Source organism: Alligator mississippiensis, chromosome 8 (assembly GCF_030867095.1).
Source record: "Alligator mississippiensis isolate rAllMis1 chromosome 8, rAllMis1, whole genome shotgun sequence".
NCBI classification, from domain to species: Eukaryota; Metazoa; Chordata; order Crocodylia; family Alligatoridae; genus Alligator; species Alligator mississippiensis.
The window spans coordinates 33,894,729-33,919,411 of record NC_081831.1 but is presented as its reverse complement, the minus strand read 5'-3'; the positions used below and the strand labels follow the sequence as shown (position 1 = coordinate 33,919,411).

Here is a 24,683-nt window from a genome sequence, read left to right as displayed (position 1 = left end):
GGTGCTGTCTGTTGGCATCTTGGCATGGCCAAACCGCACTTTAGGCCAGGTAAATCTCTCATCACAAATGTCCAGGACAGTCCCCCAGTGGCACAGAGGTATTTTGATGGGTGGCCCAAGCAGAATTTGTTGCCATAATCCCATCCTGAAAGCCAGTTCCTTATTCAAACCATTGTATTTAGTACGCTGGGCATGGGGGCTGTTAGTTGGCAGCCTGGCACGGCCAACCTGTGCTTTGGGCCAGGCGGGACTGTGGTCAGTGTTCTTTGGGACAGTCTCCCTGTGACATTGCCATGAAATTTGGGGTGGCCCAAGAAGTATTTTGCCCCGTAATCCCATCCTAATCTGACCTTCGTTTAGGGCTCGGTACTTGATATGAATTAGTACATATGCCTAGTTGATGAAATTCTCTCTCTTTAGGATGTGGGATTCATTAATAACAAGTTTTTATTGGGTCTAGATTATCTTTGAAAAAGGAACCGGGAGTAAGGAACCACCTTCCGGCTCAGGACCAGTCCGGGTGCAGGAGGCGCAGCAGGGCAGGCTGCTCCGGCGGAGCCCCCGCGGCCCAGGGGTCCTGCGGCACCTCCCCCAGCCCGCCCGCCCGCCCGCCCGGCCGGCCGGCCCCTGAAAGAAGGCTGCTCCTCCGCCTCCCGGGGAAGGAGGGGGCAGTGTCCCGGATGTCCCACCTTTCTAGCGGGACGGCTGGCCCGGACGGGGTGGTGACTGCCGGACAAGCCGGGCGCTAGCCCCAGGAGCTGGCGGGGCCGGCTGCCCGCGGCGCTCCCGCCCGGCGGCGGCGGGGACGGGACGGGACGGGACGGGACGCGGTCCCGCTCCGCGGCTCTGCCCGAGGCTGTGGCCATGGGGGGCCGGGGCCGGGCCGGGGCCGGGCTGCTGCTCTGCCTGCGCGTGCTGTGCGGTGAGTGCGGGGCTGCAGCGCCGGCGGCCTCGCACCTCGGGGCTGCCCGCCCTGGCGCGGGGGAGAGCCGCTCCGCCCGCTGTCCCGGGCCCCTGGTCTCCTCCCGAGAGGCCGAGCCCCTTTTCCTGCTGTCCCTCATGGGGGACCCGGAGAGAGTTGTGCTTTCAGGTGCGCCCCCACCCCGTTAGCCAAGGCCAGCCTTGTGCCGGGAAGGGGCAGGGGCTCCCGAGACCTGGGTAGGAGCCGACTCTGAAGTTGTGCCACGGGTTCAAGTATGAGCCATGCAGCTGGCAGCTCTTTTATGGCCCCACGGACACACTTTTGGCATAAGTGCTTTGCTGGTCTGGTCTAAACCGATTGCAGGATTTACCAATCAGTTTTGTAAGAATCCTTTTGCACCAATTTATTGCAAAATTCATCCGTCAGTTGTGTACTATATATAACAGGGGCCTTGTAAGAATAGTTAAAAGCAGCAATGGTGGTACTTGAGGCTTGGTCTTTTGATAAGGAAACGTGAATTGCAGGTAGTAAGCAAACTCTTCGTGAAATAACAGCATAGTGTTTCTTTGTTAGCTGAACAGGATAAGATGGAAATGTCCCTCTTGTTTAGCTGATGTAAATGTGTGTAAGAAGTGAAAGGTGAATTTAGAGTAGTTCTGGGAAGTCAGAACTGTAGGACAGAAGGATCCATTGAGGACTGACTGATGCCCCTGCACAGTGGGTGGTGCGATGCCTAATTTCACTTACTGAACCCTAATGGGTTACTGCTAAACTGCTTTAATCTATAATTGTGTTTTCTAATACGTTCCCTTGGTCTTCTGAACTCTCTCCTCTGCTTCCCAAATTTGGGATGGGGGGGATCTGAGACTCCTTCAGGGGACGCATCTAAAAATTGTATCTAGCCTAGCAGTTCTTAGCCTTAGACATCCCTTCAGGAAAAGCTAGATTTTAGCTTTCACCTATTCTTCACTCATTCGTGACTTGTTCTTCTTGGGAAAATAGAGCAATTCTTCTTTGGCAAAGAATTCAGAAAGACCACAGCAGGTCAGAATACTTTTGATACAGTGGGTCTCTGTTAGAAAAATCTGGGCTTATTTTGTGACTCGTGTATGTGTTTGCACATTTAGCAGTGCTTATTGTGTGGCACCCATAACACCCTTAAAAGGATATTATGGCACCCCAGGGTACTATGACATGCTGGTTGACCATCACTGGTCCTAACCTAGGAGACATTTAATGTGAATCGCCACAGAATGAATCCTTGCCTTGTGTTTGGTCAAGAGAAAAAAATTATTCTCTGCAGTAATGTCTTGACTAATTGATGTACTTGGTAACTTACAGCTAATTATTTCCTAAGGATTTTGGAGAGTACATGCAGGCAGATATGTTGAATAATACGCGGTTTGAACTAAGAGCTTCATATAAGTCTGTATGATGTCAAAGGAGAAGATAATGAAAGTGTAATTGCCCAGACCTCTGGAGGGGCATGCAGGTTTTCATCCAAAGCTGACAGGCTTCTCTGAGCTTTGAATAAGACCCAAAGGTACCCAAGAACATGATGCTTGTATGCCATAATTTCCCCCTTGGGCCAAAGACTGGGTTGTGAGCCTTAATCAGTGTACCAGGCACACTGTCAGTACTTGTCAGACAGAGTAATGATGATTACAGGCAACATACGCTTTAGAAATGGCCTTTTACAAGATAAGAAAGGACAAAATTTGGGTTTTCATGAAAAGGACATCACACCTTAATTGAGGGATGGTTTTTACGGTTTCCATAATAGTTGAGTTTGACCATAATCATTGACGTTCTCTTTTTGCAGTGGGAACTTTTTTTTCATATCAATCCAATGGTCTTGCACCAACAGGAAAGAAACTGTTTGGGGCTGTGGGCTGTGCTGTGGTGCTGCCTGGACCAGAGCAAATTGGCACCAGTAAGTTTATAAAGTGGGAGTATAAAAAAGATGAAAGTGTCACCAAAGAGCTTCTTATCTTAATGTATTATGTGGAGACCCATGACTTGCAAATCCGGGTAAAATATCAAGATGATGCTGATTTCAATGAAACTGATGGGTCCCTGAGACTACGAAAGTTGCAACTAAACGACAGAGGCCTCTACAGATACAGACTATCAACAACCACTGGCAAATGGATCCAACTGGAGGTTATCAGTAAGTTCTGTGTTTATTGATCTGCAATTCGGTTTTGCGCTAACTTGATACAAACCTACTAAAGCATGGAGGCAGTTAAACAGAAATTGTATGTACCAATGCCATGTTGTTGCATGTTGCAGTAATATAAAGGTGTTATTATGGCCAGCGTAAGAATGCAGCGAACCATGTTATACAGAAGGTTTGGTCTGTCCCATCAACTCTTTGTTTTCACTCCCTATGTATGTCCTTGAGGGAGTTAACTTCTTTTGCTTAATTCTGACGATGACTTGTCCATCTATGCCAGATGTAAAGAAATTTCTTTACAGAGCTTGCTTATACATTGCTTTGGAACGGGACAGGTCCTAGTTTTTGCCAGACTCTTTTTTTACAGGAACATTTCAGATTTTGTGGAACGTTCTGACTTGTTTGTAATCTTAGGATTTCTCCATTAAAGCACATTTGCCGTTACATTGATTATTTTTAAGGGCTGACATTGTGAGGCTGTTACTATAATTAGTTTGGGTTTCTTAAGCATCGCTTCACAAATAACAAGAATTCAGGCTAATGAAATGTATAACATGTATTCTTGTGGGCAGAGTTTTCTCACAGGTGAAGTTCCCCTCCAGCAAACGATTCAAGGCATTAGAGTTAATGCTATGTATAGAACTGTAATACAACATACCATATTGCTTCAGAGCAATGCAGGATATAAAAATGCTCTGAGAGCTGTAATTGGAAATGCCTTCATTTATGCTATTTAAGCCTCTCGCATACTGTGTCATTAACAGGACTCCACTATGTCCCACTCCCCCTCCTTTTTTTCATATGCTGCTACAGATCAACACTGAATAACTTCTTGTGCCATCCCCTATTGTTACAATATGTAACTTTAAGGCAGAGAACACTTGCTTTATTATTGTAAGTTATAGTGTGTGTACAGCATGCAGATAAATACCTTTCCCCTAAACAAGCTCTGGAAAATTGGGATGAGTGTGTTAAACAGAAAGGAGGTGATTTTTACAGGGGTTGGAGGCTCCAGACACCTGGTGCTGGGATAGGATTCCTCTCCTCAGCTTCTGTTCCTCCTTCCCATCCTCCTGCTGCTACTGCAACAGCTACTGATTTAACCCACTCATAACTACAAACTGAACTAAAGCTGTAAGAGTGTGGGTCTGTACACAATTAGAATTAGGCTGCAAATTGTGGCTGTAGAAGGGTGAATTCTGTAGCTGTTGTAGGAGCAGCATTACCTTTACTTCCCTGATTCCTAACAAGTCAAGTCTTTTCTTGAGGAGGGAGAATGAGGCCTCCATCCCCACTCCCCATGGCCAGAGCCTGCAGCCTTGCAGTGGCAGATAATACTGCCTGTTACCTTGCCCTTTTTTTTTTTTTCAAGGAAAAATCCTTTTTTCTTTATTCTGCTTCCCCAAAACAAGGTGTATTTCCTATTTTGTGAGCATGTGGTATGTGAAAAAATGTGGTAATTGGGGAAGCCTTTGCATTTCTCATTTTTAAAATAATGATGACAAAATGTTTGATATCTTCCAGAGCCCCTCCCTAAGCCAACACTCCAGCACAACCTTCACAATGGTACACAGCAGGGAATCACTGTTGAATTGGTGTGCAGTGTGGCAGCAGAGAAAGTGGATGCTTATGAGTGGAGAAAGAATTGTGAGCCTCTTCCAGCAAACAGCCGCTATCAGCTCCACTCTAATAACAGCATATTACTCCTACAGAATGTAATACAGTCTGATAATGGCAATTATTCCTGCAAGGTCAGCAATGAAGTTAGCTGGAATGAAACTGTCCTGCTTCTGAACCTCCAGAGTAAGTAGGTGTTTCCTCTTACGGTGCCCTTAATTGTTTGTTGGTTTAGTTTGGGTTTGCAAAATTGAGAAGGGATGTGTATGGGCAGAGGCACAGAGCTCTTTCAGTGCCTGGGGCAGACATGGAGTGGGAGGTTGGGAAAGGGAAACCATACAGACCACTGGAGAGGTGGGGATGGGGGAGGAAGAAAAGGGGGAACAGAATCTTACTTGCTCTGACTCCTCCCTGGGGTGGTAGCTGCTAGTGTTGTGGCTGTTGCTGTACCAGCATGCGTTTGGGCTGCTGTGGGATAGGTTGCAGCACAGGCTCCCTGTGGACCTTGTTTTCTTCCCCCTTTGGTGCATGGCTGTGCCTCCCATGGCAAAGTCATTCCTTGCAGCAGTGTCATTTTCCCCCTCCCCTCCCTTCCCCCTGATACAGTCCTGGGCACGAATCCATTCCCAAAAAGACTGAGGGAGGGGGCCATATGGTGCCCCTTTTCAGATAGACCCTGGGCCGGGTGCCCTGCTCCTCCCCTCCCCCACACCAGTTGCACTGCTGTGTATGGGGATCTGAAGAGTCAGCAGGGTTTGTTTGATAATGTTGGGACATATTTTCAAGAAGTGGTGATGCCCTCCATTACACTTCTGTGCAACTCAGCATTTTCACTGTGTTACCTGGGAGTTCTGATGAGGCTGTAAAATAGATTAGTGAATTAATTGGGGTAGTATCTGTCTCACCCCACTGTACTGTACATTTTTAAGCTTAAAAATGAATGATTGTAATATGGTCACAAACACCAACAAGTGATTGATCAGCCAAGGTTATCTACATGGCAAATGAAAAACTAATTGTAACATGTGCTTCCATACTTGTATCGGTTTGAACTAGCAGTGATGACATAGCAACACAGGATTTGGTGAATGCTACCAGCCACTGTTTGTACCCCAAGTCCCTTGACAATTTGTATTCTGGTTGTTAGCATGTGTTAAAGCCTCTGCCACTGCTGCTAGACTGCTGTGGTTATCTGGAAACCTAGATGATACTTAGATTGCATATGCGGTGTCTTCCTTAAGGAGTTTTGCTGACATAACAATAGCAGTATCAACTCTGTAGTATAGACAGGTCCTGAAAGAAGCTCAGCTGCTGATGCCCACTAGCAAAATGGTGGGGTGAATCTACTCCAGTGAGAGAGTGGTGTCAGCAAGCTGTAAGCCCTGGAATTCGATCCCAACACAGCCTCCCCCGGTGTGGACACATGGCCCAGCCAAAACTGGGAAGGATGATCTGTTCCTGCATTATAGCAGAATTGATAACAATAAACTGACTAAAGTTCTGGAGGCAAAACTTTGCAGTAGGGAGTATCCTTGCTTTCAGAGAAGAGTCATCACAACGCGAGAGACAATGAAACTAAACTTGGTTGTAGCAGCAACAGTGCTGTGCTTACATTAGAAGAAGTTTCTTTACAGCTTAATAAATTAGGTGGTAAAAGCCCTGTCCCAGTTCTTACTGTGCCAGACGTGGAAGGCAGAGATTGCTGAAGAATATGTGTGCCAGTAGCAAATAGGTGGAAGGTCAGTAAAGGCAATTAAGGAAACACAGGAGAACAAGGTCAGTAGAGGGAAGACAGTTTTCCAGCTTGGTTTTACTAAAATGGAATCAATATCTTTTTAAAATCAAAACTTCATTGGACATGAGACATTTAAAACGCATTCAAAATGCACAGTTCTGCAGGAAAGATGGCACCTGGGCCTGCTAGCATCTAAGATAGATCAGGGGTTTGTGTGTGTGTAAACCATTTATAAAACAACATTTAATTTTAAATTAGCAGATTGAAATAATTTAAAAAGGAATAAATAGCTTAAAGGAAATAGGCGAACAAGTTCTTTGGGTGAATCTGATAGCTTTTATTAGACCAACTTAAATAGTTGGGGAAAAAAATTCTTAGCAAGCTTTTGGGTTTAAAAACCCTTCGTCAGGCTGAGGAAGCCTCCGCAGTTGGTACTTGCTCTTCCTGGATGGAATGAATAATACGGAAATAACTCTTTTAAGACATGATCTACAAGTACTGATCAAAGTGAGGCTGATATTACAGTGTCTTTCACAGATTTCACAGATTCAGCTCTCCTGATTTTTCCTGGAGTCATTGTGGAAGCTGTTTGTCTTTTAATTGCAGCAATGGGTAAGCAATGTGATTGTTTGTTTGTTTCCTCATGTCTAACCTTGTCATTGAATAACTAGCAAGTCACATAACTATGTTAGCATCCATTGACCATGAATCAAAAGGAAGCAGGAAAGTGGTGATTTAAATTGGGTATGGATGGAGAAGGCATAGTATGCTTCATTACATTGTGCTAGCTCTTCCTTTTGATGGTCTAAACATACCTTTTGTGGCTGTGCAACACAGAATATGAAAGATTCACTTCTCTACAACATTATAAACCTTGCACAGCTGCTATATGTTCCAGACTTCAAATATTGTGATTGCTTTTTATAAGCATCTCTTCTGGAAATTCTTCTGAAAGTAGGAATGGGAGATGGGAGTAAGCCCATCATACTGGAACAATCTGTACCTGACCTGTTCTTAGCACACTGAAGGTCTGTACTGTCCCCAGCGTGAGCCAAAATGGTGTAGATTGTCTTTAGAGCTAGCTTTGGGTTAAAGTTAATTGTGTACTTATAAGAAATTACTGGGGTCATCCAGACTATTGGAAAAACAGAACATTACTAGCAATGTATCTCCCTCTACATACAAGATATCTTGTTTAAAGAGCTTCTGAGTGGCCGAGGAGCCGTCTCATTTTTCAAAATTCATTTAACAACTGGCTTCAAAGGCCTTTAGACTTTCAGTGAGATTTGATTCCCAGTAAGATTTGAGCACAATTGTCCCATTTTTTTTCCAGAAGGAAATTTGGCTCATGATTCACTGAGGTGATTTTAAAGTGTTACTCACTCCCTTATGTTAGACCCTGACTCCACGCAGCGCCCAATGACTAGGAAGATGATGGTCCAATTGCCCATGGATCCTGTTGCTCATAAGCCAGAGCAGAGCAGGGAGCAAACACCAGCACAGGTTGCTCGCAGCAGCTTTATTCAGAGACAGCTTCGGACAAGGGTCTCATGCCATAAGAGATGAGGTCCTGCCTGAACAATAGGTTTGTCCTATTGTTCCTACATTTATACTTTGGTTTATACTCATTAACATTCACTCCTCCTTTGTTCTGCCTTCTGTTCTACCCATTTCTCCTCTCATCTCAAGCTCCGCCTCTGTTTACTGTTTGCTTCATTAACATGGCATTGCTTATGCATTTCATTCATTTACATGCCTCTCTGATAAGAGCGCATGAGTAAGACCATGAACTTTGGTACTCTCGGTCACTTGCTGGTTCTTTCTTGTTCTTTGCTGGTTTCAGCACTGTCTCCAAGGTTTCACTTCCGTCTTATATCCTGATTTATAGATTTCATAGATTTCTTAGACATTAGGGCTGGAAGGGACCTCGGAAGATCATCGAGTCCAGCCCCCTGCCCCAGGGCAGGGAGTCAGCTGGGGTCATAGGATCCCAGCAAGATAAGCATCCAGTTTCATCTTGAAGATGTTCAATGCAGGTGTTTGAACCACCTCCAGTGGCAGGCTGTTCTAGACCTTGGGGGCTCGGACAGTAAAGAAATTCTTCCTTATGTCCAGCCTGAAACGATCTTGAAGTAGTTTGTGACCATTCGACCTCGTCATCCCTTGGGGCGCTCTGGTGAACAAACGTTCCCCCAGATACTGGTGGTCATCCCTGATAAACTTGTAGGTGGCCATCAGATCACCCCTGAGCCTGCGCTTTTCCAGGCTAAAGAGCCCCAGGGCTCTCAGCCTGTCATCGTAGGGTCTGCTTCCCTGACCTCTGATCATGCGCATGGCTCTTCTCTGGACTCTCTCAAGCTTCTCCACATCCTTTTTGAATTGTGGAGCCCAAAACTGGATACAGTACTCCAGCTGCGGCCTCACTAAGACTGAGTACAGGGGGAAAATGACATCCCGGGATTTGCTTGAGAAGCATCTACGGATGCAAGCCAGCGTTTTGGTTGCTTTACTAGCTGCTGCATCGCATTGATGATTGATGATAGCCGGTGGGCTGCGTCTTATTCTTACATAGCAAATCATACGTTTACACACTATCCTTTTGTTAGGAAACTGCTTGCTTAAGCATTTGCAAGTTAGTTGCTTTTAATATATTAGCTAGTCTTGTGACCAGCAGGTTTTTGCTGAGACACAGGTTTAAAACCTTCATTCAGCTGCACACTCAGCACTCCCATATTCCATAATGTTACCCCAACATCCACAATCCATATTGTTACCCTAACACTCCCTCACAAAATTAGTATAGGCAGCAAAAGAGAAACCCAGTCGATTCTCCAGAGGTCATCGCTCTCCCCGCACAATACACCCCTTGGGCCTGGCATGGTAGATGGTGCTTTTCTGTTACTTGGACAGAGGACTGACCTTTTTGCCTATCATTGGCAATGGGTGAGAGAGTGCTTAGGCTACTTGCTTTCTAGCCTGGGACCGAGCCAGGAACTGGAATGATGGTACTATAGAGATATTTTCTTTTTTTATTGGCATGAATATGCAGCTGAACATTAACTGGATGCTTGGTGCTATTATAGCACTATTAGTGCCTTTCCATTTTATAAAAGTCAGAATAGGGGTTAAGGGTTAAGACTTTTTTTTTTTAACTTGTCATGGAGACTAGGTATGCTATTTGTACAGGAAGGCCCTGATTTTTCTTAGGATTATCATTTTGCTTTGTGTTTCTAATTTTTACACAAATTTTGGGAATTAATAAAACCATATTACATTACTATTTCTACTGTACAAACTAAAAGACATTAATTTTAACACAAACAAAACAAATACAAAAGGGAAACAAAGGATGACAATAAAATGAACAATTTAGTTAGCTGTCTTGATGTTTGGCACGGCTGAACTCTGCGAGGTTATGGAGGTGATGTTCTGCATGATGTATCATTTTGTAGCCACTCTTCAGGTATTTCATAGCTTATCAAGAAGTTTTGCTTTACATTTTATAATTCAACATAGTTGATATGACAACTACTTATAATAACAGCATTTTACAGACTTAGTAAAATACAATCATTACACAACACAGTTAAGCTTTTTTTTTTTTTGTACTTAGCAAACTTCTTCAGTGATGATTTTATCCTGTAAAATACAAGAGCAAAAAGGGAGGGGCTCACCCCCTCGGTTAGTTTTTCATACACTTGTGGCTGGCTTTGCTTGGCTTATAGCCAGATTGGCGCTCGTGAAAAAATTTATTCTCCTTGCACTTTGCAGAGGCTGCTTTTATAGCAGTATTTTTCTCTTAAAGTGGCAGGCGTTTTATGCCACACATTTCTTCTCCTTGGTTTGCATCAAGGGCTTTTCTGTTGGAGTATGCTCCCCTTAGCTTTTTGTTAATGAAGGATAACTCACAAGAAGGTGGGAGCTAGGGTTTTAAGGCACTCTGTATTTGCCTTTGCCTCTTCCTTAGTGTGGTTATTACGCAGCATTTTGCAGAGCCTACCCTGTTACAGGTAGCGTTACTACACTAACCATATCTAGGAGGGTGGCGGTTTCAGGTCATACTCAAGATTAAACTTTCTATTCTTCAGTTTTGATCTTGTTTTACTTCTTATGGGCACAGTCTCTGACTTTTGGGCTTTTTGACCCCCCCCTCTGGTCAGTTGAGATTGCAGGCTTTTGGCTCTGGCAGCTCTAACAGTGATTTTTAATTTAGCAGTCCAGAAAAGGGGCACAGAAAAGATCACTGTTAGAGCTGCCAGAGCCACATTTTCCACCTTAAAAAATAAACTTTTAAACTATGCCTCTGCAGAGAAAAACAAAACATGCTTCTGATAAGCTTACTCTGTTTTTCCCTGCCCAGAGTAACTTAAAGTAATTCTGGGCACTGATCTTTATTTCCACAGCTGTTAACAACTTTTATCTCTTTTTAGGCTCTTCACTGTTCCTGGAGCAGCAAGGGGGAGAGAACAAAGTTTCTCTTCTCACTTCTAATCACAAATTCTCTGCCACTGCTTGAATAGATGTCTAGTAACATACCTTTGTTTCTTTCTGTGCTTCCTGCTTTTAGTTTCTGGTACACACAGGAGTAGTATATAGGCTCACCGCCCTTCAATGCAAGTGTGACAGGTGGGTGGGACTGGAAGGCCCTGCCCCCTGACCCCAGTCACATGGTGTGTGACATCAGGAACTCCGCCCCCACCCCCAGTCATGTGGTGTGTGACACCACCACCACATGGTCCATGACAGCTAAAGGGCAGCCCATGCAGACCCCCAAAGCCCAACCATTCATGCTGCAAGAACTGCCCTAGATCACGTGGTACAGTTATGACCTATCAGGTCCCAGACTGCTCTAGCCCCTGGAGCACAGGTGTGGCCTATGGGGTGGCAGGGTGGTGGTGTGAACCCTCTAACAAACCACCCCCGACCAATTGGCGGGGTTTCAGAGGCCTTAGACCTCCGAAGAACGACGCTGAGCCAAATGGAACGAGTAGAGGGGGTGGGATTTAGGCTGCAAGCCCCACCAGGTCTATCTGCTTTCCCAAACGACCCCTCTGTTTATCTGAGACCATAAGGCAAGCAGGGGCGGATATGGATTCTTTCACAATGCCTGTAGGCCCACTCACCACAACCCCAAGATGGCCTCATAGGAAGCGTTACAGTAGAAATAGTTTTGAGGAGGAGACCCGGCTCCTAGCCCAAAGACTCTTTGAGATGCCTGACCCTGTTCAGGAAGACCCAATGAACAGGCAAATGGAGGAGGCCCAGGCCCCCGAATTAGACGAGAATTTGGAAGATAGTATCTTTGTGCCTTGGTTTAAATTTGTCCTCAAGCATTTGAATGCACCACATGGGTGTTAGCGTGGGGTGGGTGTGGGGGCAGCAGTTACCAGACATGTCTACACAGGAGGCTATGTTAAAGGAAGTTTATTACTCTCCTGTTGAAGCTGGCAGTTTTGGTGGGGTGAACACACTTTTTGAAAAAGCAGAATAAGGTTCTGAACAGAAGCGGGGTGGCTGCCTGGCTTTCAGACCAGGATGCTTACACCCTACATCAACTGGCGAGAAGACGTTTTAAAGGAAACAAGACTGTTGTTTCAGATATTGATGCGCAATGGCAGGCAGATTTGGTGGATATGCAGCAATTTTCCAAGCACAATCGTGGGGTTAAGTTAATCTTAACAGCGATAGACATATTATCAAAGTATGCCTGGGCCATGGGTCTAAAAGCCAAGTCAGGCAGTGAAATAGCTTGGGCCTTTAAAACCATTTTTACAGAGGGTCGTGTACCTTGAAAATTACAGACTGATCGGGGAAAAGAATTTTTAAATAAGTCTTTAAGCAAGCTGTTAAAACAGTATAATATTCACCGTTCTGTGACGAATATTGAAGTGAAAGCATTGGTGGTAGAGAGGTTTAACAGAACATTAAAATCAAAGATGTGGAGGTATTTTACAGCCCGCAACACCTTTCACTACGTTGATGCGTTACCAGAGTTTATAAAGAGCTACAACCACAGTTTTCACAGAACTACCCGCACCAGGCGTGTTGATGTGAACTTCGCAAACTCTCAACGGGTGTGGAGAGCCATTTACGGGGAGTATTTGGAAATAAAACCAGTAGCACCTGTGTTTAGAAAAGGAGACCATGTGAGGGTGTCTAGGACCTAAGGGAGGTTTGAAAAAGTTTATGAACAAACATTCATCGATGAGATTTTCATGGTGGATGCAAATTTGATGCAGTATCAAAGGGAAGTTTCCTTTTAAGGTTCAGAGCAATTTCTGAAATGGCCGCTACTAAATCTTCAGAGACTGAGCAGAGTATAGTTTTTCTCTGCTGTGGGGAGGATTGAAGAAGCAGTTTTAAGACAGTCAAATTTCTTTTTACATGGTTAGACATGTTCCTTTCCACCATCTCCGGAGCTAAGAAGAGGCCGCCGCTACATCATCTCTTTTTATTCCTACCTGCTGTTTTTTTAACAGTGTAAGCAGCCGGTTGGTCGGGAGGAAAAAACCCAGTTCTTAATCTAAAGCGTCCGGGATAGAAATGTTTAAATCAACCACCAGATACCCGTAAGGTGTTTTAGTGGCATCTTCAAAAGCTTCTAGAAAGAATGGCCTTACTTGGGTACATCTGTCGCGCCAGGGACACTATCTGTACCTTATCCCTGGGGTTTTTAAACAAAACCATTTCTTTTGTGTTAACGGTAATGGTGCGGCTCCTTTTCCCTTGACAGAAAACATTTTGAACTATATACATAATGCTAAGGCTTTCTCCATTTCGCTGCTGTCACAAGTAGAGTCCATCAAATCATCTACCACATCCGTATTTATTTTATTAGGAGGAAGCAAACAGTCGTTGTTGAGACTATCAAGTTTGTGGAGGGTCTACCAGACAAAAGGATATTTACAAAGCAGTTCTTTATACAAAGGCTGCCAACAGCTATAGCACCACACAGTATTTTCAGGCATAACAGACAACATTTGATCAGTGTGATCCAGAAAGTTTTTTATTAAGTAACTTTTACTACAGTTGCTAGGGCCTGCCAAAATCACAGAAAAGGGGTGTCTCCATCGCATATCCATCTTTAAAAACCATAGGGGAGACTGTTAAAGTTTTCTGTGAGGACCCTTTTGTCATAAACGACTTTCTGCAGTTTTCTCAAGGCTTTGGTTTCTATTGCCCACTTGCTTTTGTTCCTGACAATAGAGCACTGCTGTATCACAATTGTTTTAGGGGTGTCCCCAGCGGGATTTGCCTCATAATCTAGAACAAGATCTCTCAAGGTTTCAAAGTTGACTTTTTCACTGTTGGCCACATTCAGGGTTATCCCTTTGATTTTCAAGTTAGTTAGCTGCTGTTTAATCAGTCCTTAGCTACTTCCAAACACACACATGCCATGAAGTGAACCCACACTACTACCTTCAAAATCTAAGTGCCCCCACAACCATGCTCCAAGTCTCTTACCAGGCTCTCCTCTGCGATGACCTCTACTTCACATGCAGGCTCTGGCACAAAGATACCATCTTCCAAATTCTCAATGTCTAATTCAGGGGCCTGGGCCTCCTCCATTTGCCTTTTCATTGGGTCTTCCCAAACAGGGTCAGGCATCTCAAAGTCTTTGGGCTAGGAGCCTGGCCTCCTCAAAACTATTTCTACAGTAACGCTTTCTATGAGGCCGTCTTGGAGTTGTAGTGAGGGGGCCTACAGGCATTGTGAAAGAATCCATATCCGCCCCTGCTTCCCTTATCATGGTCTCAGATAAACAGAGGGGTTGTTTGGGAAAGCAGATAGACCTGGTGGGGCTTGCAGCCTAAATCCCACCCCCTCTACTCGTTCCATTTGGTTCAGCATCGTTCTTGCGAGGTCTGAGGCCTCTGAAACCACCACCAATTGGTCGGGGGTGGTGGGGCAGTTTGTTAGAGAGGTCACACCACCACCCTGCCACCCCATAGGCCATGCCTGTGCTCCGGGGGCTAAAGCAGTCTGGGACCTGATAGGTCATAACTGTACCACGTGATCTAGGGCGGTTCTTGCAGCACGAGGGGTTGGGCCTTGGGGGTCTGCATGGGCTGCCTTTCGGCTGTCATGGACCATGTGGTGGTGGTGTTACACACCACATGACTGGGGGTGGGGGTGGAGTTGCTGATGTCACACACCACGTGACTGGGGGTGGGGATGGAGTTGCTGATGTCACACACCACGTGACTGGGGGTGGGGGAGGAGTTGCTGATGTGCACCATGTGATGGGTGGGGGTGGAGTTGCTGGTGTCACGCACCATGTGACTGGGGTCAGGTTCAGGGCTGGTGACATCACGCAAGACGTGACTGGGGTGAGGGGGTGGGGCTCGTGATGTCATGCACCATACAAGGGGAAGGGGTGGGGCGGGGCTAAGGGGGTGGGACTTCTGGTCCCACCCACCTGTCACATATGCATTGAACGGCGGTGAGCCTACTCACAGGATTCTAGAGTGTCTGTTTTACATTTCTCTAACTGTTTTTGTTTTCTTTGAAACTATACTGCTTGGATAACACTGCCTTGCTATATCCTGCACTGGTAACTTACACTTTATAAACTCCACAGCAAACAGATACTTGCTTTTGTTCTTTCTGCACAGAAAGCTGTAATTATTTTTTCCCAGGGATTTTAGACTTAAAGAACCCTGTTCATTCACACAGTCTTCTTAGCAGAGAGATGACTTTCTTTGCTTTTTAGCTTCCTATTGTAAACACCACAGGAGGTTCTCACTTAATTCTAAGTGGACTACAGCATATACTTCCACAGCCTATACTCCTGTCCACTACTCTGCCTGACTTGGACAAATAAAGTCTCCTGGTCAGCAGTAACAAACAACATCTCCTGCACAGCACTTATAACTTCGGTTACTTCCTATATAACTTTACTTTACTACAAGTTTCAGCTAATCCCTCTAAAACAAATCACTCTGCATTAACAAATTCTCTGATTAGTCAGGTTACTACTCTTGTGTCCTGGTGGAGTTGCTGTGTGGGCACAACTTTTAGACTGACTACAACAACTGCCAGTCGATAATAGGTGAATTTATTGATACAGAGCAAAAAATAAAAAAGCAACAATACAGACAATTAAACAATTCTATATCTACTAAGCCCAGGGCTGTCATCAGGGTTAAGGTACATTCAGCCAGAAAGCAGGCTTCACTTTGAAGCTCTCTCTCTTAGATGTTCAAGATTTCACCTCCAGACTGTTAACACTCCAAGCTAAAGCCTGGAGGGCAGTTGCTTTACTTAAAGTTCCCTCGACTCCACCCTCTGCCGTAGTCCAAGCCAGGCTAGACGGACTCTCATAGTTTCATAGTTGGTAGGGTCAGAAGAGACCTGAGAAGATTATCAAGTTCGACCCCCTGCCATGGCAGGAAAAAGTACTGGGGTCAAACGACCCCAGCAAGGTGTTTGTCTAAGCTTCTCTTAAAGACCCCCAGGGTAGGAGCCAGCACTACTTCGCTTGGAAGTTGGTTCCAGCTCCTAGCCGCCCTGGCTGTGAAGTAGCGCCTCCTGATGTCTAGTCTGAATCTACCCTCTGCCAGCTTGTGACCGTTATTTCTTGTCACTCCTGGTAGTGCTCCGGGGAACAGGGGAACAGGGACTCCCCCAATGCCTCCCCTCTCTTGGGGCCCCTGCAGTGGACCCCCGTTCTGTTTAACCCAACTCACAAAAAAACCACTGAGGTCACCCTGACCCCACACACAAAGCCTCTGAACCCACTGCTCTGCTACTGGGGAAAGGCAAAAGATGGGGTATGATAGCTGAGCCAGCCCAAGAGAACCTAGTACATGTGAGGAGACCCAGGCCCAAGAAAACCCAGTACGCCTGCTAGGCCTTACCCTGGATCAGGATGGCCAGTCCCCTCCAAATGTGTGTCAAGTCCTGCTGACTACGCCAAGATGTTTGACCATGACTCCGTGTGGTGCCCAATGTCTAGGAAGACAACGGTCCAATTGCCCAGGGATCCTGTTGCTCATTAGCCAGAGCAGAGCAGGGAGCAAACACTAGCACACATTGCTTGCAACAGCTTTATTCAGAATGGAGACAGCTTTGGACAAGAGCCTCACACTATAAGAGACGGGGTCCCTCCCCCTGCTGCAGGCGCTTGCAGCCTGTGGGGCTGTCCGGAGCAGGCACAGGCAGCCCCACACGGGCTGGAAGCAGCTGCAGCACAGGGCGCCAGCCATGGGGCGGGGAAGGGGCCGCTTCCCCAAGCTCCTTCCCTGCCTAGGGTTCCCTCCACCCTTCTCCCCGCCACTTACCTGTGGTTCTGGTGCGGGGCAGCCCCGTGCTCCCTGGCCAGAAGTCCTGGAAGGGGCTTCCGGCTGGGAGGGCGGGGCTGGGTGGGTCCCACTGTTGTTGGTGCCCGCTGGACTTCCCGTGGGTCCTACTGCCCTTGGTTCCTGTCATTTTTGGCAGGAACCAAGGGCAGAAAAATATTAATTTTCTACATTTTTTGGAGGCCCCGTGGGCCAGATAGAATGGCCTCCCACGGGCCGTATTTTGCCCACCCCTGTGCTAAGTGCTCTGGGATTCAGATAGTAGTTCTGCTGGTAGGTGTCTATACATTTTTCTTTTACAAAACCTCTTTCTTATTTTATTTTCCAAATTCATTTTTCTTCTACTTTCCTGCATGAAAGATCTCAATGGCCATGGGGAAGAGACAGGAGAAATGGGCTGAACCATGAAATAGATTCTATAAAATCCTGTCAAATAAAAGTGAGAAACCAAAAGGAAATAGGTTTGAATCAAGTATTAATCAGTAGGCTTATATTAAGCTGTTTCAGGAAACTGACTGTTCATGAGCAGGGATCCGAGTTTTCCGTTTCCCATGGAAAAACAAAAAGCCCATGGATTATCCCCCTTTACCAGAGGAAAATGCTGATTTCTCATTTTACCTGAGAAACCCGTGGATTTTGCAGTTTTACAAAAAGCATTCTGCAGGCTGGGAGAGTTCCAGCCTTCAATGGGGTGGGGGAGGGAGCAGGAGGTGCCATGTGCATGTATATGCACATGGCTGCCAGGCAGCCTGAAGTTTGAGGGGCCTGTCATTTTAATAATGGATTTTGGGGCTTTTATCACAGAATTTATAATTTTTTTTCTTTCGGAGAATTTGCATTTTTTTTTTATCGGGGAAAACCAGGATCCCTGTTCATGAGTATCAGAGAATATTTGGCGGCTGGATCTTTAGAAGCCTGGATGGAAAACAAGAGTTAGGAATAAAGAGATATTTATAAATCTTGTGCATTGAACCATTTAGTTGCTTCTGCTGGCTTACTCCTGCCATTCTCTCACTGCTTTAAAATGTCCAAAATTAAAAAAGACTGTTCAAGAGTTTGGGTTTTAGGCATGACTGTCCTGCAGTTTTTGTCGAAGTTCTGGTAAGTCTGCTGAAATTTGCTCTTCCAGTCTGACATAATTGGAGGCCTCTCACTAAACCAATCACTTTACAATGTGTACTTGCCTTTTATTGATTACCTTAATTTGTTGTGATACATTCTGTGCATCTGGCCTGAAGCCCAGCAGGAAACCACCTACATCAGTGGTCCTCAACCCTTTTCCCAGGCAGACCAGATGGCCTTGGTCTAACCACAGGCTGGTGGTTCCAATTTAGTGCCAAGGGCCAGTGTGGCAACCACAATCTGTCCACCTGGAGGGAGGCAGGGAGCAGCCTGGCTCAAGCCTGGCCCTATACGGGGGAAGGGGGGAGGAGTCTTGACCTGACCCTGAGCGGGGGCATGGTTTGCTCCTAGCCCAGCCCCACAGGGGGGAAAGAGGGCATGGCCCAGCCTGGCCCTGATGGGGAAAGTGGGCATGGCCTGATGCCAACCTGGCCCTGGGTGGGGGCTGGCTCTAAACAAGCCACAGGGGAAAGGGGGTGTGGCCTGGGTCCCACTGGGCACACGGGGCTTGGGGGTTGGGAATTTGGCAGGAGAGAGGGTGGCTATATTAATGGTCACTGCCCCCCCCACCAGATTTCTGGACCTTGTGGAAGACTCTCAGGCCAGGTGCAGTGGCTCAGTGTACCACATTTGACTGCTCTAAGTGTTATTGCAAATGCTGAGTCTCAAATGTATTTGCTGTAGAAACTGGATGTGATATATGATGTCAGTAGCAACTAGAAACAAAAAGTAACAGATTACTCTTGTGACACTGCCAGTTGCACTGGAAAATGAACATTTTTCTTTCTACATTTGCAGATTGGGGCTTTATTCACTGAATGAAAAATCTTCCCTGCCTTCATCCAGATCAAGAAACAATTGACATTTGTCAGGAGGAAAGTAATGAACATAGTACATTATAAAAATGACTGCCTTCTTCAGCCTGCACTTCAGTGTTTTACTACTTAAGACTCCTTGCCATCATCAGATCTCTTAGAAATTTCTTCAGTATTGCTGCACCTCAGAAGAGTGGTCTTAAATACATTATAATGTAATCTGTGATTCTCTGACATGGAGTGGTCAGATGTCTCTCAAAATACTGTGTTAGCACTTTTAAAAAGTCTGTCTTGAGCAGAAAAAGACTAAAAGAGAGATGGTATTTGTAGAAACTGAATTTGAAAATCATAACATTATTTCCACGAAAAAATATATTGAAATATAATTTAAAAAATTGAATAACTAGAATTTAACCTGAGTAGCCTGTAGCCTTTAGCGATAGCAGTCTCTTGAGAGGTGGATTAGAACAGTGGTTGGCAAAGTTTTGCAAGGGGCAAGCCAAAACAACCCAGCTCAGGTGAGATGGGCTGGCGCTTCTGACCCAGCTGCTGTTGATTGCAGCTGCCAGCTTTCCCCGCACCTGGCTGTGATACAGGCAAGTCCCTCTACTGCCAGAGCACCACCAAGATTGACCAGATCCACTGGCTGTAGGCTGCCAATTCCCAGATTAGCTTATTGTAGGCAGAGAAAGTCATAGGCTGCAGAATGAGGTGGGCCACCCAGTCCATGGCCTGACCAACTTTTAGCATGTTAATTTAGCTAGCTATGCAGGTAAAAAAATAGCTATACAATTTTAACTGGAATGACAATTGCTCATTTGTGGGTTATATAAATTAATGTGCTAAAAGTTGAACCATGACCTAGGTGGCCCACCCCATTCTGTGGCCTATGGAAGGCCTATTTAATTTGGGTCTCCCACATCCTGGCTCCATGCTGTAATCACTGATTTATTTTGCAGAGGAGAACGTTCTTACTATTGTTTATTCTGGCTGTGTTTAAAACGAAAGCAGCAGCCTGATCCGTTAGGTGCAGTATGAGAATGCATAGTGCATTGAGCCACTCGGAGAAGACAGGTGGAGGTTTTGGGCCCTGATCAATCCTAGGGCTGAAAGAGATGCCAAGATTGTCAGTTCTATCAGGACTGAGGCTGTCCTGGACATATTATTGGTATATTAAACAGACAAAGAACAAAATTATGGGTGAAAAATGTAAGGATTTATTAAGAACAACAAGAAAATAAAAGAAGGGGGGGGTGAAAAATAATAACAACAACAGGATCAAGAACAGTTTGGGACACACAGAGATAACAATACACAGCCGGGCAATAAAATCAATATGTTACTAAGCCACAACTGTAGTGAAGTCACTGAAAGCAAACAACACCAAGTTAGAGATCTAGTCATTCTCAGAAAGAAGCTCCATTTAAGCAGGGAGCTCATCATAAGAATTGAAGATCTCCTCATTATTGCTCCTCACCCTTCACAGAGAGCCACAGTACTGCACACAACAGAACCACAACCCCAGGCACAGCACTGCACAGACCCTACAGAAACCAGCTCTCACACACCACACCAGCAGCCCATGCACCAGATGTACCAGACACTGGGTTTACTATCTTTATCACTCCACTTCTCTCACCCAGTCGTTCTGGGTAAACACTTGTCCATCACATGCCTCACCAATCACTTTCATGCTCACCTTGATACACTTTTTGTCAATCAAATTAATTTCGCACCTCAGGATTTCACAAAACATTCCTGTCAATATTGTGGACACATCTGAGCATGCTTATATCTTCCATCTAGATCAACAGTTCATCTGTTCCAGAGGGTTCTTCAAATGGCTTTTGCACATGCTCAACACTTCAACTCTAACAGCTTCTTCAAGTATAAATGACATTGGTACCAAATTAGTCACACCCAGACAGGCAGTAAGTAGTGATTCTCCCTTTCACATTTAAAAATAATCATCTCCCTTAATAAGAAAAAACACTCTTTTTGGCATTTTTTTTAGCTAAACACTTCCCAAGTTCATAGTTTGTAGTAGCTGGATTCCTAACTCCCAAGTAAAATAATAAAACTCCTATGAAATACTCTAAGCATAAACAAAAATAGTAGTTTAATCTTCAGATATCTTTGACATGCACAATTAGCATTCAGAAATATGATACAAAATAGAAATGCTAAAGCCGCATTTCTGTTAGACATGGGTGCTTGGGGCTCAGTGCTAACAAGGTCACAAGTTGGGAGTCCAAGCACCAGGAGCTAGGTAAGTATTCAGGCATGGGCTAGGCAGGGATTCAGACACTAGTTAGGGGCTAGGAGTTGCAGAGAGAGGCATCTATGGAGTGCTGAGTAGCCAAAGAAAACTGGGAGTGCTGTTCCCAGTATAAAGTGACTGCTTATACCTAGGCTACCATACCCATGCTGGTTATTGGGATGGGCTGGAAATAATTAGGCTGCTGGAAATCAGGGCTAGCCAAGGGCTAATCAGGCTGTCTGTTTCCCTAATTCCAGTCTTCCAACAGACCAACTCATGGTACACATGGACTTATTAGCATTTATTAGTGGAAAGCAGAGATTTTTAAAAAATAAGTTCTTTATTTACCTTGAACACTTTGTTCTATAAAACAAGTAAATGCATTATTATTCTCCAGCCCCCACCTGTGTTTGTATCATTGCTGACCTTTGCACCCTACACACAGTTATGGTTAAGACCTGCTGAAGTCTTGGATCTGCAGGCATTTATATTCTCAATTCAAGGTAATGGTGGCAATCAAGGTCCTTCATGTAGTAAAATAGCCAGAGAGCTGTAGGAGGAATCACATGGCAGGTCAGAGCTAAGCCATTTTGACAGTGTTTTTCTGGTGCCTAAAGTAAAAGAAGAACTGGTTTGTTGAGCATATAGTGGATGACAGAAAAGGCTGGAGAAGAATTCAGCATGTCCTTGACGTACTGGATTAACTGTGGTCATGTATCTGCTTCATTCAAGACAATAAGGAAACTTTATGGACCTTTTTTTTAATTAGTAAGGATTATTCCATAGTATTTTTCCTAATATCTAACCTAAACCTCCCTTGCTGCAACTTGAGTCCATCGTTTCTTGTTATGTCATCTGTCACCACTGAGAACAGTCTAGCTGCATCTTTGGAATCACCCTTCAGATGGTTAAAAACTGCTATCAAACCCCCCTCTCAGTCTTTTTTTCTGTGGACTAAATAAACCCAGTTCCCTCAGCCATTCAGAATTCATGCCCCACAGCTCCCTAACCATTTTTTGTTGCCCTCCGTTGGACTCTTTCCAATTTGTCCACATCCTTTCTATTGCGGGGGGACCCAAAACTGGACACAGGATTCCAGATGTGGCTCACCAGTGCAGAAGAGGGCAATAATTACTTCCCTTGATCTGTTGGCAACGCTCCTACTAGTGCAACCCAGTATGCTGTTAGCCTTCTTGGCAACAAGGGCCCCACTGTTGACTCATATCCAGCTTGTCCCTTGCCACCCTCGGATCCTTTCTGCAGAGCTGGTTAGCCAGTTGGTCTCAAGCCTGTGGCAGTGCAGGTCATAAGGGGACTGATGCTGTAAAAGGAAGTTGAGTAAATGTAGCTGAGGGCTCAGTCCTCACCATAACTTTGTGGAAATCTCAGGTGAAAAGGCCCTGCAGCTCAGGAGTCTCAAGAAAAGGGGAGGCTCCAAATAGGAGTTTTCTCCACGTGGCTCAATGCACTATGCATTCTCATACTGCACCTAACAGATCAGGCTGCTGCTTTCGTTTTAAACACAGCCAGAATAAACAATAGTAAGAATGACCCTTGCACTCCAGGCAGGTGTTGACCCCTATAAGTCTTTCCAAATATGGGAATCTCAATTGCACAATTTTGTGGCAATGTGGGACTGGTTTTGCACTTTCCCCTTAGCTTTAAAGTGTCAATGAACAATATAAGAAGATTGGGTGGTTTTGAAAATAAGCTTGGCATTACCATCTTTACTTGAAGATGATTCTGATTATAATAATTAAATTCTCTGTATAATTAGATTTTATACCTGGAAAATTATAAAATTATAATACATTTATACATTTTCCATATAGAGAACCTAATTATTGTGGGGTTGACTTATAATCAGAGTCATCTTCTATTCCAGTAAAGATGGTAATGCTAAACTTATTTTCAAAACTTCTCAATCTCGTTATATTGTTCATTGACACTTCTTGCTCTTTGGTGTTTGTGTCAATGTGATGTAGTTTTTAGCTCTGTGACACTGGTAAAGCCATTGTTTTAAATCCACTTTTAATTAAAAATAAAGGGAAAATAACTTTCAGACATGTGACTTATAAATAGCATAAACAGGGAGGTAAATATCTTCAATGTATGTATACTTTTATACTGGATCTCAATAAGACGTGTATATCTCATTTAATCCTCTGTTATAAGGAGAGTTCCTCTATTGGGCCAATACAATGTTTATTATAAGAGAAGTAGTAAGTTTAGATGAAGGTCTTTTAGTATGGGTACTTGCTGCTTCTCTCTGATGATGATAATCTTATTCAACAAAGCCTTGATAGATGTCAGCAGAGTTTCTGAGAAAAGTCACTGCTTGTATAAATAGAGAGTACTGTGGTCTAGTTAAAATATTATTCCAAGTGATTCTACACAGTGCAATTCAACCTTTTTTTCAGACCATAAATTACAATAAAACCACTGTCTGGGAGATTCTGAATTAAACTTCTTGAATCATCACAGCTTTCCTTCCAGTTTCTCATGCATGCGACTTAGTGATATGATTTGTTAGAACTGACAGGCTCCCTCCTCTTTTCTGTGCTTTGTTAGGAATGTTAGACATAGTTAATTGTGTTAATCAGAAGTCAGTGAGAAGGCAGGGTGGAAATGCATTTTTAGGAGTGAATTTGGGAGGGTGTAGTAGTGCAGTTGCACACCCTGTTGATTCCTGCTCCACCAAAACTTTAAAACCAGCCACCTGGGAGGGGCAGTGGCATTTCTATTCACACAGGGCTACAAGAGTCAATTGAATTCATGATTTATTAAAATTTACCTGATTCTTGCTAACCTCTTTTCATTTCACAGGTGTTAATGGCCATCTTTATTTTATAGTGGTCTTGATGTCCCACTATTCAGATTATCCTTTCTTCTGTTATTTTGCTATTAGCCATTCCTTGTAATGTCTATTTCACAGCCCTGCAGCTGTTTTTAACTCTAGCTAATAACCTTAACTCAGGTGTAGAAATGACTAACACTGAAGTATTCAATCCACTACAAAAACACTCAAGAAGACTAAGTTTTGTTTTATGAATCTGAAGAGATGTATGTTTAACTATGGCGCCTAATGAATCAAAATCTTTTCACTATTTTTTGCTTAGTATGTGTTTTTTAAACTAAATATATACTCTAGAAAATTAGTACACATTCCAGCAAAGTTAGATTTGCTTTTGCTTTGATTTTAAACTGAATAATGCAGCACTAGGCCCCTAGCATATCAGTAAGGCTTCTAGTTTCTCTTTAACTGGAGAAAAATATGTGTTGTATTATATGTGATGATGTGTCACAGCATTTGCACCCACTTTTTCAAAATCCCAGATCCTCCCATGTGCACCTTTATAAATTAACTAAATAAGATATATATATAGAGAACAAGTGTTCATGAACCCAAGTTAATTTAATCAGAAGTGAAGAACATGAATTAAGTCATGAGGAATATGCCAGGGGTCAGATTTTTGAACTGTTGCATTACTAGCTTTAGTATTTTCTACTTCATATGACACTGGGAGATTAATAAGGAAAGCGTTAACTGTTCCAAAATTATGTAGTGGCTCTTGTCAGATGTCTGAAAAAGCATTGGCTTGTTTTCATGTTTTCAGAAGAAGACTGTAACCCACAGGTATGTCAGTGGACAGTACAACTAAAATGTTTGTTTTTTTTAGGAGGATCTTTTCTATGGGAGATTCTCAGTCACAGACGTCATTTCCCAAAATGTTA

At 44.2% G+C, this 24,683-nt stretch overlaps 1 protein-coding gene across 2 annotated transcripts; it reads left to right on the top strand.

Moving 5' to 3' along the window:
* Nucleotides 1-623: 623 nt before the first annotated feature.
* On the top strand, nt 624-23,429 carry LOC106737768 (HEPACAM family member 2). 2 transcript variants are annotated; one of them, XM_014609900.3, is made up of 5 exons: nt 624-922; nt 2,745-3,092; nt 4,623-4,901; nt 6,988-7,062; nt 18,672-23,429. In XM_014609900.3, exons 1-5 carry the CDS (start codon nt 865-867, stop codon nt 18,689-18,691), a joined length of 780 nt encoding a protein of 259 aa, XP_014465386.2. In that variant the 5' UTR covers nt 624-864; the 3' UTR covers nt 18,692-23,429. The 2 variants fall into 2 exon arrangements, 1 of the variants encoding a protein (XP_014465386.2); XR_009463918.1 differs by lacking the exon at nt 624-922 and adding an exon at nt 1,098-1,966.
* Nucleotides 23,430-24,683: the final 1,254 nt, after the last annotated feature.